The sequence below is a fragment of the Myotis lucifugus genome, unplaced genomic scaffold (genome assembly GCF_000147115.1).
Source record: "Myotis lucifugus unplaced genomic scaffold, Myoluc2.0 scaffold_57, whole genome shotgun sequence".
Classification (NCBI taxonomy): Eukaryota; Metazoa; Chordata; class Mammalia; order Chiroptera; family Vespertilionidae; genus Myotis; species Myotis lucifugus.
The window spans coordinates 172544-191168 of NW_005871105.1; the positions used below are offsets into that span (position 1 = coordinate 172544).

Genomic DNA, 18625 nt, shown 5'->3' on the forward strand with positions numbered 1-18625 from the left:
ATATATATATATATATATATATATATATATATATATATATATATACATATATATGCATACAAACACATGCTTTTGTGTTCTGTGTTTTTCTTTATAGTTTCTTATTACTACAGGAGATAATCTAGATTACCTTGATGGTGTTCATACAGTGTTTGGTGAGGTGACAGAAGGCATGGACATAATTAAAAAAATTAATGAGACCTTTGTTGACAAGGATTTTGTACCATATCAAGATATCAGGTATGGTTACAATTTACTATCTGAATGTACTAGAATGTTTTAATACTGTGATGTTTGACATGGTAGTGGTGATGGTATGTGTAAGACTGTTTCTTGAATAAAGACTATACGAATCTTTATGTTTTTACATTTTTATGTTTTTACACTTGTACTAATTATTTATAATTGCATATTCTGGGAGGAATTATTAAGCCTTTAATTTATATTTAAAAATGCAGGTTATTGAGAAATACAGCAAAAGTACTAAGAATTAGACATATTATTTTAGAGTAATGCAGAGTAATAAATATAATATCAAACAATCAAAAACAGTAACATTAATTGTGACAGTGTACTCTAGTACCCTCCTGGTGCAATAAAATTTAGGAGGTTATGGTTTTTTGGCTTTAAGGATACATAGACATTTGTTAAAATATTTGCAAAAAGTAAAACAGATTCTGAAGCAATGTAACCGTAACCTTTGACATGGATTTATTTTGTAAGGATTAATCATACAGTGATTTTAGATGATCCATTTGATGACCCTCCGGATTTATTAATTCCTGATCGCTCACCAGAACCTACTAGGGAACAACTAGATGTAAGTTGAGTCCTCTTGTGATTGAATGTCCATGCATATTAATGCTTTGCATAGCTTTTGCTTTTTAGCCTATTAAAACATTTCTTCAGAATGCCTATCTTGCTTGATCAATTATTCTAGGATAAGTGTAGAGTTCTTTTTCTTTTCTATGGAGGCAATTCATTTTTCTAGCTATGCTTTTATCATAATATCCTTTCTTCAGTTTCTGTTCCACCAGAAGAGCCTTAGCTCTGGAAGCTTATATGATTACTTTGGGAAAATGTGGTTGTTTTTTTTTTGTTTTTTTTTTTTAATATCCTAACTAAAATTTCAAGAATTTTAAGCTAAATTAAACTATCAACCTTTAAAATAATTTTTCAGCTGGGACATACTCTGAAGCCAGGCTAGAACCCAGAAATTTCTGTGGAATAATGCACAGTTTTTCCTCAGATATTTTAAAGTATAAATTTCTGCTTATGAGACATCCCTTAAAGCTAAATTTGTCTTTATAATTGGATTTGATGTTTAATTTCTTTTTTTTTTTTTTTATTGATTTTTTTTTTACAGAGAGGAAGGGAGAGAGATAGAGAATTAGAAACATCGATGAGAGAGACATCGATCAGCTGCCTCCTGCACATCTCCTACCGGGGATGTGCCCGCAACCCAGGTACATGCCCTTGACCGGAATCGAACCTGGGACCTTTCAGTCCGCAGGCCGACGCTCTATCCACTGAGCCAAACCGGTTTCGGCTGATGTTTAATTTCTAACATCATTTGTCTTCTGCATTCAACAGTTAGTTGGATACAGATAGTTTCTATATAAATGTTTATTTTGAGGTAACAATAAATTAGAAGATTAGTCTGGCTAATAATATTGAATTAATTTACATTAATTTTCAGAGGTAAGTTTCACATACGTGAAACAAATGAAGTAATTCTATTCTAATGCATTTGATGGAACTAAGAATAAAGCATAATGTCCCAGATTTTTCTGTTGTTTTTTTTTTTAAAATTATATATATACATATATATGAGAAACTTTTGTCTTACAGAGTGGTCGAATAGGAGCAGATGAAGAAATTGATGATTTCAAAGGGAGATCAGCTGAAGAAGTAGAAGAAATAAAGGCAGAAAAAGAGGCCAAAACTCAAGCTATTTTATTAGAAATGGTAAGTAATTTTATTTGTTCAAATAGTTGTTCAGTAATATATTTAATACATACTTACTGTTGGTTTATCTATTTCTGGCATTTTGATAGTCTTAAAATATAAACATTTAGCTAAGAGTTTTTTTCTGGATTAGATTTTGTGTAAAATAATAATACATGAAAGTAAACAAATTTGATTCCACTATTAATAAAGTGTCAAGTGCCTTTTTAAAAAATGGGGAATGGATGGATATCCAACTTACAGATATTTAATGGATTTTAATAGTTATACTCATCATTTTAAAAGAGCATTTCTTGGATTCAATTTTATATATATATTAACAAATAATTCTTTGTACAGCTCAAGTATTGAGATTAAATATTAGAATAGTAGTTACAGGATAAAATAAACCTTGGTAGAACTGAGAGAGAGAAACATCGATATGAGAGAAACATTGCTTGCCTCATCCCTGACCAGGATCAAACCAGAAACCTAGATTTGTGCCCTGCCCAGGAATCCTATCTGAAACCTTTTGGTGCATGGGACGATGCTCCAACCAACTGAGCCACCCGCCCAGGGCTCATAGTCTGTTTTAAAATTCATATTAGCATCATCAGTCTGAAGGAATAAGTATTAAAGACTATAATTCAGGAATAACATTATTGAATTTAAAAAATTGAAATTAATACATTTTAATGAGCACACAGTATCAGAGAACATTGACCCAGAACAGTCAACACCAAGTCAAATTATAAGAAAAATTCTTTGAGCAACAACTGGGCAACAAGAATAAGTGACATATAAGGAAAAGAACATTAGATTATCATCAGAATTTTCAGCAGCAAAAGTATAAGAAGTTCATGCCTGAAGAAAATGGGCTAATGTGTTTTTTAAAATTTTTATTTGCAGATAATTTTAAATTTATGGAACATTTTCAAAAAAATAGTGTAGAGGACTTCTATATACTTTTTACCCAGTGCCGGAAGCCGGTCCATCCTTGCTGCTTGACACAGTCGCTGCAGGAAAGAAACATCTGCACAGCATATGTTTCAAGGGACCTGGCATATATAGCATACTGTTCTTAATATGTTTGCTCCCTTTAGCGCCATGTGTTTTAACCAAGGTCACCTCTCCGAGAAAGGTTGTTTCCCCTGGTGGGGATTTTTCCCTGAGGTTAGGGAGGGGATACAACCCCTTAATTAAGTGCCAGGCAGGTAGTTAAGCTACATAATCTTTACTCCCTGGAATGGATATAAGAAACGCCCTAACCTTTGTAATAGAAATTGACAGGATTAAAATCGGCTGGTATAAATACGGATGTAACAAGACAATAAACATCAGATCATCATCAGATCCTCATCAGTTCCTAACCAGAACTCCGACCAGAACTTTGGCTGGAGATCCTGGCTAGAGGTCCTGACTAGGCTGCTGATCAACTGAAGGCTGTCTTCGTGTCATTCCTTCTTCGCCGACTCCGTCCACACCTTTGGGGACCCCTGGACCCGCTGGGATTGGACCCCAGCAACCCAGACTTACCAATTTTTAACTTTGCCACATCTGCCTGATCATTCATTCTCTCTCCTCTCCCTCCTCTCTCTTTCTCTCTGTTCTCCCCCTCTTTATGTTTTTGATGATATATGTACATGCACTTATTATTTTTTCTGGACCATTTGAAATTAAATTGCAAACATCCCCTGTACCTCCTACATCACTATGTATTTCCTAAGATCAACATTATTATTCTACATATTCACCGTACAGTTATTGAAATCAGGAAATTAAATATCAATAGAAATTGCAGTTCATGCTATAATTTTGTAAGTTATTTCAGAAATATTCTTTATAGCTCTGCCCCTCCCTATCCCACCCCAGTGTAGAATCCAGCTTTCAAAACCTGTCAGGCCCAGAAGGGTGATGCATATCTTTGTGTTTAATAGGATACATCAGTGAAAAAAAGATTTGCCTTTGTGGAACTTATATATTAGTATAAAACCCATTATTATTAACTAAAGTCTATAATTTACATTAGAATGAACTCCTTGTGTTGTACATTCTGTGGATTTTGACAGATGCCATGTATCCACCATTATAGTATCACACAGAATAGTTTCATTACTCCCCTAAATCTTCTTCGTTCCACTTCTTCATCTCTATCTCCCACAACCTTTGATAACTACCAATCTTTTTTGACTGTCTGCATCATTTTTGTCTCTTTTCAGAATGTCATATAATTGGAATCATACAGTATGTAGCCTTTCAGACTGGCTTCTTTCATTTAGCATTATGTATTTAAGGTTATTCCATGTCTTTCGATTGTTAATGTACCACAGTTTGTTTATCCATTCACCTATTAAAATACCAGTTGCTTCTAAGTTCTAGCAAGTATGAATAAAGCTGTTGTAAACATTTGTGTGTACATTTTTGTGTGGACCTTTTTTTAACTCATTTCGATAAATACCTAGGAGTGCAATTGCTGGGTTGTATGGTTTAGCCTTGTGAGAAACTGCCAGACTAGCAATAAATGAGAGTTCCTGTTGCTCTGTCTCGTTTCCAGCATGTGGTGTTGTCAGTGTTTTGGACTTGAACCATTCTAATACATGAGCCTGTCCTTTTTGGTCCTCACAATTATCTTCTATTTTCTAAGCACATCAGTTTCTCTTACTTATTTGTGTGTAATTAATATAATGATAATTTAACTGGTGTTTTGCATTATCAACGAGTGTTTTGAACTTCATAACGGTTAAAAGTATTTTAAATTTCCTTGTTATCTTTGACAAGTAGTATAGTAAGTATTTTCCTAACATTAAAGTTGTTTATTTGTGCTTCTTTGAGATGTGATATTTCTGCACTGTAGGTGCTTCTGGCGATTTTACTGATTTGCTCTTCCCCATATGTGCTATGATACTTCTTACTGGACATAAGAGGTGCTTGTCTTTTATAGGCTTTGAAGACACTGAGCAGATCTTACTGGTGGTGTTTCTTCTTGCTGTTTCTGATTTTCATGATTTCCTTTTGTTTTAGCATGTTTATTGAAAGAGGAAATGCTTTATGTGATAATCTTATGAGAAATAATCTCAGAGTTTTTGAATGAAGGAATATTGTTTTCTCCATCTAAAGGCCATGGGAAATAATAACTTTCCCACAATGAAACCAATACCACCATGGTTTTCTCTCACTGTTGCCCTCACTGCTGCCTCAGTGAGAAGTGGAATGCTCTGCTCAGAGCAGTGGTTGACTGTGCAGTTGACTTCAATGTGACTGAAGGAGATGATAGTGAGGGTGAGAGTAAAAAGCTAGAAACACTATCCAGGAATTATTGCTGTTCCATATTGAGCAATAATGTGGAAAGAACTGGTATTACTAATCACATAAGGCTAGATTCAATAAGATAAGATTTTGCAAAAGTTTAAAATCAAGCAAAACTAAATAATATATTGCTTTGAATACATACCTATCTGGTAAAACTCTAAAGCAGTGGTTCTCAACCTTCCTAATGCCGCGACCCTTTAATACAGTTCCTCATGTTGTGGTGACCCCCAATTTCATTGTTACAAATTGAACATAATTAAAGCATAGTGATTAATCACAAGAACAATATGTAATTATATATTTTTCCGATGGTCTTAGGCGACCCCTGTGAAAGGGTAGTTCGACCCCCAAAGGGGTCGCAACCCACAGGTTGAGAACCGCTGAATTCTAAAGATATGCAAGGGGATGGTCAAAAAGGAAAACCAAGAAGCAGGATATTCATTATATCTGGTAAGAGAGGCAGAGGGATAATGGGTTCAGGAGACATTTTAGTTCTTAAGCTAGTTGTCATCATGGCTGTTTTTTATGTTTATGCTTCATAACTTAGATATACTTTACATAAATTCCGTTTTAATATATCAAATAGGAAAAAGAAAAAGTGAAGATAAAACCCAGATAAACTTGGAGTCAAATCGCAACTCAGCTGCATATCACTGTGTGGCTTTGGGCAAGTTAGTTATTTAACCTTTTTGAATTCCACTTTCACAAAATGGATTATTATTTTAAGCATTATTTTAAGAATTGTCCGTAATGAATTTTGAGGTGTTATTTAGATTTCTTTTTCTTCTGATCCTGCAGTTTATAATGTAAATTTAGATGTTTTAGGAAAATTGGCATTTTGATGTGGATAGAGTATTTAGAATGGAAAATAAATAAAGGAATTGATTTATATTTTTGTTTGTTTACAATTTAGGTGGGAGATCTACCTGATGCAGATATTAAACCTCCAGAAAATGTTCTGTTTGTGTGTAAATTGAATCCAGTGACCACAGATGAGGATTTGGAGATAATATTCTCAAGATTTGGGCCAATAAGAAGGTAATCTCTAGAATTAGTGAAAGATTTTAGGAAAACTAGGTATTAATTTGTGGCTTTCTAATGACATATTTTCGATGAAGCTATGAATTCTAGGTGAATTTTGTACAGGTGAATTTTACAGTTGAATCCTTGGGACAGAGGGAAGAAAAATAATGTATGTATATGTGTATAAGTATATATAAGAATATATACATATACATATACAGTATATATATAATTGAATGATTTCCAACACATTTTCACAGGAGGTGGATGGAACAGTTTAAATCTAGTACTAAAAACATTTATCTCATTTATATTCTCCTTAGAATTACCAGCAAGCTGTATCAAAATTAATTTGAATCTAAATTTTCCCAAATATTTCTTTTGGCTAATTTCCTCTGCATTGTTAATGCAAAAGTCTACTAAGTTAGTATTCCTGTGAGAAAGGGAAATATTTTATAATTAATTAAAAAGTATTAATTTATGGCCCTGGCAGGGTGGCTCAGTTGGTTGGAGCATCATCCCATATACCAAAAGGTTGCGGGTTAGATCCCAGTTAGATGCGTACAGGAAGCAACTGATTGATGTTTTTCTCTCACAGCGATGTTTCTCTCTCTCACTTTCTCTCTCTTTCAAATCAATTTTAAAAAATTTTTATTTTATGTTTAGAATTTCATTTCATGTTTTTCTCCCATGAAGCCATTCTTAACTCTTCCTGTTGAAATAAAAATCTTTCTGTAAATGATTACCCAACTTTATTCCTTCACCTACTTACAATATATCATATTTATAAAAAATATTCCTATACTGCTGCTTTTTATTTTTCAGTTTTAGACATATGCTGACTTCCTGCTAAACAAGATGAGGATTTTACCTCTATTAGTAACTTCCCATGTTCATTCTTTCTTCCAACTACTTTGGTTATGTCATAATTATGGTTAGGTCATTGTTCAATATTTACATTTTAATGTGTATGTAACTACTGTAACAGCTGAACCATTTTCTTTAATGTGATTATTTTTCCTTTTTCTCATAATGGTTTATTTTTTTGTTCCATTTAATGTAAAATGAGACTTAGGATATGTCAAGAAAGGGACACGCCGATCCTTTCAGTTCAACTTTATTGGCCCTTTCTCTTGGTTGTTAAGGTGGATTAGTTCTGTAGACTAGCTATACTGTGGGGTTAAATTTGAGCTTGGTTTATATTAAAATTCAAAAACTCCAAAGCATAAACTTACTAAACATGTGCTGTATATGTATGAATGTGCATACATTATCCTAATAGTAACATTAGATATTCTATAATTTATCTACATTTGGGGACTAGAAATGAATTATGATTTAAAAAACTTTTTAGCAGTAGTTTACTTTTGTTATAGGTAAATTAAATATTTTTATCTTATTCTTCCTTCAGTTCTTCGGGAATTTAGGGCTGCAGGCCTATATAGGGCATTTAGAGTAGAATTAGATAATGTGATTACTAGGCTGGTGAACTATTTAAAAAATTGTTATTGGAAAAATTTAACTTTGTCTTTTAATAACTGTCTTATTTTGTTCTTCACTTATGAAGAGTGAGAGTGAATGCTTTTTTAAAAAGTCACTTCTCCCAAACTTTCTTTCAGTTGTGAAGTTATTCGAGATTGGAAGACGGGAGAATCCCTCTGTTATGCTTTTATTGAATTTGAAAAGGTTGGTCATAATATAGATCTATTAAGTTTGGTATTTTTTTGTTCTTTTATGGTTTTAAAATGTGAAAATTGCAAGAACTTGTTCTAGTCCCTAAGATTAGGAAATTATTGTGCCCTTTCTTTAGGCACCAAAGAAAACTAACTGTATTATAGTCAAATAGGGGATAAATTCAACATCTGTTGATGTTAATGTATGTACCTTTACATTAGATTCAGATGCAGTCTGTGCTCATGAATCTTGAAAACTTTAAAGTTTTAGGTAAAGTCCTTCACACTCTATAAATGATTTTTCAGTGTTATTTAGATAGATATAATCGAGTAACGAAAAAGAACTGGACTGGGTGTTAAGTTCTAGATATTAATCTGAGCTTTGTCACTGATCAGCTATTCTATGACATTTGGCAGTTTAGAACTCTTATTTCCAGGTGTTAACGTCCTTATAAATAAAGCTTGTGTATTGGATTAGATGGTACCTTCTAGGTCTAAAATAATAATGATAACTTATGTTACTTAAATAACTTTCTTTAAGCCAGGCATTATGCTACTTGCTATGCATTTAATCTTTACAACTCTGTGAGATAGGTACTGCCCTCCTTTTCCAAATAAGAAATTGAAACACATAGTGATAACGTGTCTTATTTAAGATCATGTCATACCTGGGATTTGAACTTTCATATGTGTGAACTTAAATAAGTTCACATTGCTTTTTGCCACTATGCTAGGTAAGGCAATTTTTTAATGCAGCTTTGGACTGATATGTGTCCAATAGTAGTTCATTCTAAATTATAGTTATCCCAAAGTATTTATTGAACCCCTTTTATATATCAGTGTGATAAGTCCTAGGACTACAAGATGAATAATGGAGGGTTGGGGAGACAGACACCTAACAAATTTTACCTAGATATTGTTGGGTGTACCAGAAATGGTATCTACAAGGTACATTGGTGCTTTGGTTTACTATGGATACTTCTTATAGACCTGACAGTGTCATTCCATCATTGACACTATAGGATATATTATTTATTTACTCACAAATATAATTTCATTTCATTTATAGCACATAGACTATTGACTGCCTATGTTTTTTCAGTCTTCTGCAGATATACCATTTTCCATGAATATGTAGTACAGTTCAACTTTATAGAATCTATGAGTTCTTTATCATGATTCAGCATTTCTGTTTTTGAGGTGGATCTATTGATTTTTTACAGAGAGGAAGGGAAAGGGATAAGAGAGTCAGAAACATCGATGAGAGAGAAACATCGATCAGCTGCCTCCTGCACACTCCCCACTGGGGATGTGCCCGCAACCAAGGCACATGCCCCTGACCGGAATCGAACCCGGGACCCTTGAGTCCGCAGGCCGACGCTCTATCCACTGAGCCAAACCGGTTCGGCTATTTCTGTTTTTGAGGTGGATCTTTTGTGACCTTTATCATTTCTTGAAAATCAGATTAAGCTACATCATTTTGCTTCATAATTTCTCATGGCCCATAGCCTCTTTGTAAGTGTTCATCATTTAGTTTGTATTTTTGCATGTATGGCAAGTTCTATATGTTTTGGATAATCTGATCCCCCAATTTTTTAAACTGAAGAGTAAAACATACAGAAAATGTACAGCTCATGAGTAAACAGCTTGACAAATTACCACAGTTATCATACCCATGTAGAACCATCACTCAGGTCAAGAAATAAAACATTAGCAGGAAAAAAATTATCGGGATCCCAGAAGCCCTCTTTGTGTCCCCTGCAGATAATTTCCCCATCACTGCTACTTCTGACAGCATAGGTTGGTTTTGTCTAATTTTAAACGTGGTATGTCAACACATGTGTGTACTTTTGTATTCAGCTTTATTTGCTCAGTGTTATATTTGTAAGATTTATATATGTTTCTGCATGGTGTTTCATTATAATAAGTGTGTGTGTGTGTGTGTGTGTGTGTGTGTGTGTGTGTTTGACACAATCTGTGAATGATATAATTCTCCTCTGGGTCAGCATCCATAATCAAACACAAAAGTAGTTCTTCATTGAAACAAATGAATAGTCATACTAAATGGGATAACTTAAGGCCACAGCCTCCCATTAGGTCAGGTTTTGCTGTCAAATGGATTTTAACCCCAGATTTATAAAAACAACTTTCAATTTTCAGGATATTTATGGGTTTTGACTAAAAGGGTTTGTGGATTTAGATAAGACAATTGGTGCCCTGCAGAAGAGATTCTGGTTGAGCATCAACCCATGAACCAGGAGGTCATGCACTGTTCAATTCCCGGTCAGGGCACATGCCTGGCTTGTGGGCTCGATCCCCAGTAGGGAGTGTGCAGGAGGCAGCTGATCAATGATTCTCTGTCATGATTGATGTTTCTATCCCTCTCTCTGAAATAAAAAGCATGTTTAAAAAAAAAAGACAATTGGTAGGTATATGTATGTCCACTACAATTGGACTGCCTCGGTTCAAATCTTGGACTCACCCTTGCCAACTGTGTGACCTTTGGCAACTTGGGTACCTTTGTGAATTTCTCTTTTCTCTTTGAGAACATATAAGATAATAATAGATAGTACCTCATACAGTTGTCATCAGAGTTAATTGAGGTAATAGATGCAAATAATTTAATAGCATTTGGTTGTAGTAAGCATTCAAATCTTCATTTGTAACAACATATTTTGTATTTTCAGTATTCTGAAAAATTTTCATAAAGATTTAGTTGTGTTGTCGTTGTTGTTTTGCCTGCAGATGTGGTTTATTTTGTTTGCACACAGTTTTTTCAAAAATCTAAATTTGTTGACAACACATTATAAAAATCTGAGTTTTAAGTTTCTTCTGCAAAAATCAGAACATTTGGCACTCCTCCTCCCCAATTTCTCCATAGCAACCATCAGCTGGAGCTGTAGGAGCCAACCCAGTGATGTTCAACCTTGATAGCACAGTAAGATCACATGAGGCGCTTTTTCAAAAATACCAATGCCTGAGCCCCACCGCAGATTGGCTAACCAGTGGTCGGCAAACTCATTAGTCAACAGAGCCAAATATCAACAGTACAACGATTGAAATTTCTTTTGAGAGCCAAATTTTTTAAACTTAAACTATATAGGTAGGTACATTGTTAATAACTTAATTAGGGTACTCCTTAGGCTTAGGAAGAGCCACACTCAAGGGGCCAGAGAGTCCCATGTGGCGCATGAGCCGCAGTTTGCCAACCACTGGTAAAACATCAATTTCAACAGCAGCAGTCACAGCAAATGTTTACTGAGTGCTTGGAAAGCACCCTGGAAAGAAAGCTGCCATATAAAATATATTCATGTTGGGGACACGGAACATGTGTGAAAATGATGATAAACAACCATACAAGATACAAGATCAGCTTAGCACCAAGTGTGGTCTGTAAAGCAGTGGTTCTAGCTTTGCTGCCTATTTGAACTACCTGGAGGGCTTTGAAAAATCCTGATGCCCAGGTTTGCACCCCAGACCAATTACATTGAAATCGAGAAGGAAAAAAGGAACTCAGGCATCAGTATTTTTTTTTTAAAGTCGGGATCCCAATGTACAGGAACATTTATGCTTAATTTTTTTATAACTATAGGAAGAAGATTGTGAGAAAGCATTCTTCAAAATGGACAATGTACTTATAGATGACAGAAGAATACATGTGGATTTTAGCCAGTCTGTTGCAAAGGTTAAATGGAAAGGAAAAGGTATGTTGGTTTATTTTTTTTTTTCCTGTTCTGTTTTCCATGGTGTGTGTGTGTGTGTGTCCCCTAATTTAGTGCTCTTAATTTGGAGAAATGCTCTTTGATAAAACTCCTGCCCTATATGGTTTTACATTGCTGTTTCCTAAAATCTAAGATAGAGGGGTGTGTGTGTGTGTGTGTGTGTGTGTGTGTGTGTGTGTATGGATTTTAAACTGATGATTAATATATTTTCTATTTTTGACTATATTATAAATTACTTGTAATTACCCACTTCAGGCATGACATTTTTCCAATTATTATGTTTGTGGTGGTTTGGTTCTTCTAGATGCAAAACCCCTAATATGTTTTGCCTAAAGTTTGTTTTATGTTTAGAATTTCCTTTCATTTCATGTCTTTCCCTGTATATATTTTATATACAATCAAAACACCTCCCTGTGTGCCTCCAGTTTACTTTACTTGTACATTCAGTCTTGGGCCCTTCTGTAGGAAGCCCTCCCATTAGAAGCATTTCCTCATTTCTGTGGAGGAGACAGGAAAGGCAGGGCAGCCAGCAGGTCTGGGCCATGGGTAGGAGCTGAATCCTTCTCTGGCAGGAGACTAGGCTTGAGAGTAGAGAGGCTGCATGGAATGCTCTCTCCTTTCCTGCCCTGCCACTGTAGGCCAGTCAGGATTTAGGAATAGGTCCTGTTTTTCTGAAGAGATCATAGTTGATTTCATTTTTGGCTCTTGGGAGGAATAAAGGTGCTCTTAAGGAAGAATTTTAAAGCAGAGACACCAATCCCCCCATCTCGCATCTCTCAGCAAACTTCTACACACATCCTGCTGTCCCCTATCTGCTTGGTGCTCTGTTGAGATTTGGGGACAATGTTTCTTTTGACAGATCATAGGTCTTTAAAGCCTCACTTCTTCCAAACTTGTAAGTTTCTGGCATCTCAGACTCAAGTCCCAAACCCTTAGCTTCCCTTGGATCTAATGTTCTCATGGATATAATGGCTTTACTTAAACACTGCATTATTTTCCAGTGAACGTATGTATGCACTGTGTTGTTTAGGATTTGAAAGTATGGTGTTGTAATATTCATGTATTTCATTAGGTGGCAGCATATGGCTACCAGTTAAAATAGTAATGGAGAATGAATTATTATGATTCTTTGTTCTCTTCTCAGCCTTTTTCTAGCCCCTGATATATATGCCACTTATAAAATCGGTCTTGTATATTATACCTCTTATAAAGTAATTTCTGTTCTTGATTAATTAGGGAATTTTTCTTACTCATTTTTTTCTTCTTTTTTTTGATAAATAGGTGGAAGATATACCAAGAGTGATTTCAAAGAGTATGAAAAGGAACAGGATAAATCATCTAATTTGGTTCTGAAAGATAAAGTAAAGCCCAAACAGGAGTATCCTTCACAGGAAGCAGTCAGTCAATATGTGTTGACCATACACTCTGTGTAGAGTACTGTGCGATATGTTATAAAAAGTCACAAAGGCTGTAGAAAAGTCCCTAAGCCAGATGGTTTGTGAAGGAGTCATTATGTTTATCTCTGTTTACTGTCTTATATATACTTTGCTTTTTCAGTGTATTCTCTATTATATGGAGAAAGTTAGGGTTGAAATAAGTGTTTAGCCTTCTTTTCCCTCCCTACTCTTAGGTTAAAGTTAATACTTATTCGCAGAAGATCTTCAGGTAAGATTCATATTTTCTCTACATAATTGCAATATTTTAAATTCCTCATAGTCAGAAATTTCTTTATTATAGCTAACCAAATCCTTTGTGCTAACCTTCCTTGGATAGTTAACTTTGGAGATGGTGACTATGTGGACAACAAAATCCTGTTGTTCCTTACATAATTAGGCTGCTTCTTTCTGCTTAGGACATTGTCAGTCTAGCAACAAATACATGTTGGGCTTCACTTGTGTACAAGAGGTGACTTTTATAGGATTAAAGAAATTCTTTGACTTGACCATTTTATTTAGGTTTTTCCAAATTTTAGGTTGAGACAAGTAAGGAGCAATGAAACATACTGTTCATATTATGTCATTTTAATTTTTCATTGATGTTTTCATTATAAATTTATCACTCTACACATTGTAAAGCTTCTTTTGGGATTCTTTCTTTAATGGTTTCTTTGTTTTCTAGTTTCTGTTGGTGTTTTAGAGCTTCTCTTTTCCTATACTGTATATGGAACATTTCTTTTCCAAGTAGTCATCAAGGAAAGATGAATATTGGGCTGACGGTTATGTACTTACTAGAGGCCTGGTGCACGAATTTGTGCATGGGCGGGATCTCTCAGCATGGCCAGCGATTGGGTCCAATCTGGGGGGCTAGCTGGCTGGGGAAGGGACTGCGGGAGGTTGGCTGGCTGCCCCCCCCCCCCCATTGGGGTTGATCAGGGGGGCCAGCTGGATGGGGGAAGGGACTACGGAAGGTTGGCCCCAGCTGTAAGTTAACCAATGGCCAATTCCGTGAGGAATCAGGCTCCCTCCTCCCTCCTGTCTGGGTCCGGGGTGTGGGTGAACCAGATTCAGGGCTCACAGGGCCTCAGCAGCAAGGTAAGGCACAGCCGATTCCACGAGGAATTGGGCTCTCTCCTCCCTCCTGTCTGGGTCTGGGGTGCCGGTGAACCAGATTCGGGGCTGTCAGGGCCCCAGCAGCAAACTAACCAATCGCCAATTCCGTGAGGAATCGGGCTCTCTCCTCTCTCCTGTCTGGGTCTGGGGTGCAGGTGAACCAGATTCGGGGCTGTCAGGGCCCCAGCAGCAAGGTCTGGGTTGGTGCTCTTCATAGCTACCGGCCAGTTGTCCGGTCATTTCCTCCTGCCACCGGCAGACACCCAAGACCTGGGCTTTCCTAACAGCCCTGGCTTCATCCAGAAGGTCGTCCAGTCTAATTAGCATATTACACTTTTATTATTATAGACTAGAGGCCTAGTGCATGAAAATTCGTGCACTCGAGTGGGGGGTCTCTCAGCCCGATCTGCGCCCTCTCACAGTCTGGGACCCCTTGGGGGATTTCCGACAGGCTGCTTAGGCCTGTTCCCTGGGGGATCAGGCCTAAACTGGCAGTCACACATCCCTCTGGCAGCCTGGGAGCCCTCGGGGGATGTCCGACTAATGGCTTAGGCCTGCGGGGAGCGGGCCTAAGCCGTTAATTGGACATCTCTAGTACTCCCGTGGAAGTGGGAGAGGCTCCCGCCACCATCGCTATGCTGGCCAGCCATGAGCCAGCTTCTGGCTGAGCAGTGCTCCCCCTGTGGAAGCACACCGACCACCAGGGGGCAGCTCCTGCATTGAGTATCTGCCTCCTGGTGGTCAGTGCGTGTCCGAGCAGTCGGTCCTGGTGGTTCTGCCATTAGAGTCAATTTGCATATTACCCTTTTATTATATAGGATAGATTTTTAAAGCAGTGTTGGTTGTTTACAATAGATAAAGCATTCTAGAGGTTAGAGTGGGTAAAGTCTGCAGTATGTATGCCGACATAATCAGCATGAGGAAAGGCTTTCACTTGCAAACAGACCAAACAGTGAGCTAAGATTTAGCCAGAAAAGATAAACATCAGGGAGGATATGATTGAAATCTTAAAATCATAAAAGGTATGGATGAAATACAGTTGAGATTTATCAAATCTTTAAAATTAAATACTAGTAACTGCAGCTGGAAGAAAAGGAGTGTGTAGGACAAATAAAAGGAAGTACAGTCGTAGAGTATAAAATAGAAGCAGGCGTCTTTTCCCCCATAGAATTAGCTCAGGCTGAGAAGAAAGAATATGTAATGTTACAGTGTTTTGAATTCAAGATGATAGATTACTAAGAGTGAAGAAAGGAAATGAGGCATGTTTGAGGATAAACCTCTAGCCCAGTCCTGTCCAATAGGACTTTGTACAGTGATGGAAACCTATTATGTCTCCACTGCCTTGTATAGCTACTAACCGCATGTTTAATGAATTTAAATTTAAACAATTACAGTGAACAGTGCCTGCTTTAGGCTTTTGAAGTTGATGGAGAAGACAGACATGTCCTGGTGTAAACCACTGCTAATTATCCTCCATCGGAATATTGAACAAGAAAAAGGAAATTCATGAGTCTGACCCTGCACTCTGTTTCCTATTTTGTGTTACTGAACAATGCTGGCTGTGACCCGCTAAATGGACTTTGCACTCCATTGCTGGATCATGACCAGCATTTTGAAAAACACCTCTCTAAAGCCTTTTGGACAGAGGGAGAAGCATGTGAAAAGCTACACACTAAGATGAAATCATAGGCAAGGACTATTGAATTTGTATCTGAAAAAGGAGAAGATCCAGAAGGTATCCTGGAAACAGTGTGATATGATATGCCATAGTATAAAGGAGAAAAGAAGTCAGAGATAATAGAGTAATAATAGGACAGTACAGGCTGACTAGGCGTCTTTAGCCATCTTGTGAAAGTGAAAAGGTGCAGTGGTTTCCTGGTTAATCTGAGGTAGAAGTGAGTCACCCCTGAGGAAAGCATAGACTGTGGCATTGTGGAAACAGATGGGACACTCTGGTCCCTAGGGAAGTGGGTCTGCGATTGCTCTAGGCCCCCACGCCGCTAAAATAGCCCTGCGTGCGGGGCTTCCTCATAAGCTTTCTTTTGAAAACCACTCTTCTAGCCTTCCTCAAAATTGAGATTATTTTCAGCAGAGGTTGTAGTAGTTTTATATTTTCTCTTATTCTAAGACATGGGTTAGTTTTATTTATATTAGAGAAAATACCTATTTCTGAATTAAAACATTACCACTATTTTTATAACATTTTTATGTGGAATTTAAAAAATTCAGTCATTGTTCTACCATCTACAAATGATATTTATTTTTTCTTGTTCCTTCAAGATTTGATCTATGTAAACTTATAATCACTGTATGATATATATGGTTTTTGCTTTGAGCTTTTTTCACTTTTAATTTTTCAGAAACACCTTCCCAGGTTTTTCATAGCATTAATTTATCATTGTTAATAACTTCTTTTATAAAATATCATGTTGAAGTACTACAATATAATTGAATCTATAGTTATTACTAGGCTATTTGTTGTTCCTAGTTTATCATTAAAAATAATCCCATTATGTATTCCTTTGTTCATTTAACTTGTTATTTAATTTAATTTTTTACAATTAAATCTTTATTGTTGAAAGTATGACATATATTCCCCTTTTCCCCCCATCTGACCCCTTCTACTTGCCCCAGTCTGCCTTCCAGGCGTTCACCACCCTATTGTCTGTGTCCATAGGTTATGCATATATGCATACAAGTTATTTGGTTGCTCTCTTCCCATCCACCTCCACCTTCCCTCTGAAATGCCACAGAATTTTTATAAATTCTTAATTGAATTTAAGCATAGTAGCTGTTGACATGCACTGCTAAATTTCCTCCTATCAGGTGAGCTAATTTGCTCAGAAGAAGAAGCGTTACATGAATGTACCTTTTATCTTATGTAGCTTTTCTGGCTTTGGAGTTTGTATTATCTTAATTTTTTCTAGTTAAACATTTTCTAAGTTTAGGTTTTCTCATTATTGACAAATGTTTCCTTATTTTTTAGATACTTATATTTTAATTTGTGGACATTATATTATATTATATTATATTTCCCCCTCCATATTTTTTGCCCACTTATAATTGTTAACTGCCTATATACAATCAGAGTTCTTTCCATTTTTTTCTATGTAATGAAAAAAAAAAGAATCCATTTTGTTTTAGAAATAAACTATACTTGTAAGATGCTTTTATTTTAAAAAGTTACCTTTAACTTTTTGGTCTCCTTTGTTCACCAGATTCTTAGGTTTTGATGTATTACCAGTATTCGTTCTCACGCTTGTCCTTAACTAGCTGCTGCAGTGCAAAGTATGATCTTATATTAGAGGAGCAGTCAGAAGACTCAAAATCAAGTCACTCACACACAAGTAAAAAACACAAGAAGAAAACCCGTCACTGCTCTGAAGAAAAAGAAGATGAGAACTACATGCCAATCAAAAATACTAATCAGGTACTGCTCATGTCCAGACTCAGTGGTGGAGAAATAAATATTTTATCCCTTTATAAATTACATTGTAGTGATGGGCATGTTCTAAGTCTAACGTGTAGAATGGTTTCACTGGGTAATGAACTTTAATTTTTAAGAATATGTATCACAAATTATAAAAGATTGCGTTTGAATTAACTTAGTATGTAGTTTCCCATTGTGAAGCGAGTGATTTCCATACCACCTGTGGACACTCCTCTGTTCCCATGAAAGCAAGTATGGTTGTGCTCAAACAGTTCTCACTTAGCGTTTTATCACCAAGTGTTGTGTGCTGCACTTAAAACTCTTGAGGGTTTAGGACCTGTGAAACATTTATTCCCTTCTGTATTGTATATATGAATGAAAACAGTGCTCATAATTGATCATCCCAAAGCTTTCTTTGACAATGCATTTTCTAAGACAATAATAGTAAAAATTCCCCAAAGAAAAATTGATTATAAAGAGAAGAAAGCATTTCCAGCCTGCATTTTGGCTCTTAGTTAAATGAAAACAAGTTACACTACAGCTCCTGCTTTTGTTTTACCAAGTGAAGGCATCTGGGCCCTGGTGGAGGAGGAGGTGTCATGGGCCCAGGTGAGAAGGAACTCAAGACGGGGAGGATGTCAGGCAGAGACACCATGGAGAGATGCAGTATGGTTGGCTTTTGTTACTACTTTTATTTATATAGTCAAATTACGGTGTTTTAAATCAGTTGAAGTACTTTCTCTGTGGTAATGCCACCCCCCCCCCCCCGTAGTTAACCATTTTAATGTGTTTTATGATTTATTCTTCATTTAAAAGATTTCAGCAAGCATATATTTTATATATATTCTTAGCCCCCTATTTTCTGGATAGCAAATATTCTTATTCTTCGCTGTTGTCTAACCAGACGTATACCTTCTCCTTTCCACAGCCCTTTAGCTATTTAAAGCTTGCCCTCCTTCATGCCCTGGCTTC

General features: G+C 36.3%; 1 protein-coding gene across 5 annotated transcripts in view; it reads left to right on the forward strand.

Moving 5' to 3' along the window:
* Positions 1–18625, forward strand: part of PPIL4 (peptidylprolyl isomerase like 4) — a 33677-nt gene that overhangs the window by 7929 nt on the left and 7123 nt on the right. For 2 of the 5 annotated variants that reach the window (XM_023754156.1, XM_023754157.1), the window contains exons 5-13: positions 98–240; positions 724–820; positions 1852–1968; positions 6170–6294; positions 7899–7965; positions 10834–10890; positions 11545–11656; positions 12956–13052; positions 17506–17653. In XM_023754156.1, coding sequence (XP_023609924.1) covers positions 98–240; positions 724–820; positions 1852–1968; positions 6170–6294; positions 7899–7965; positions 10834–10890; positions 11545–11656; positions 12956–13052; positions 17506–17653 — 963 coding nt within the window. Of the gene's footprint in view, positions 1–97; positions 241–723; positions 821–1851; positions 1969–6169; positions 6295–7898; positions 7966–10833; positions 10891–11544; positions 11657–12955; positions 13053–17505; positions 17654–18216; positions 18320–18625 lie in introns of all 5 variants that reach the window. The other 3 variants (XM_023754158.1, XM_006089162.3, XR_002829396.1) reach the window with 2 other exon arrangements.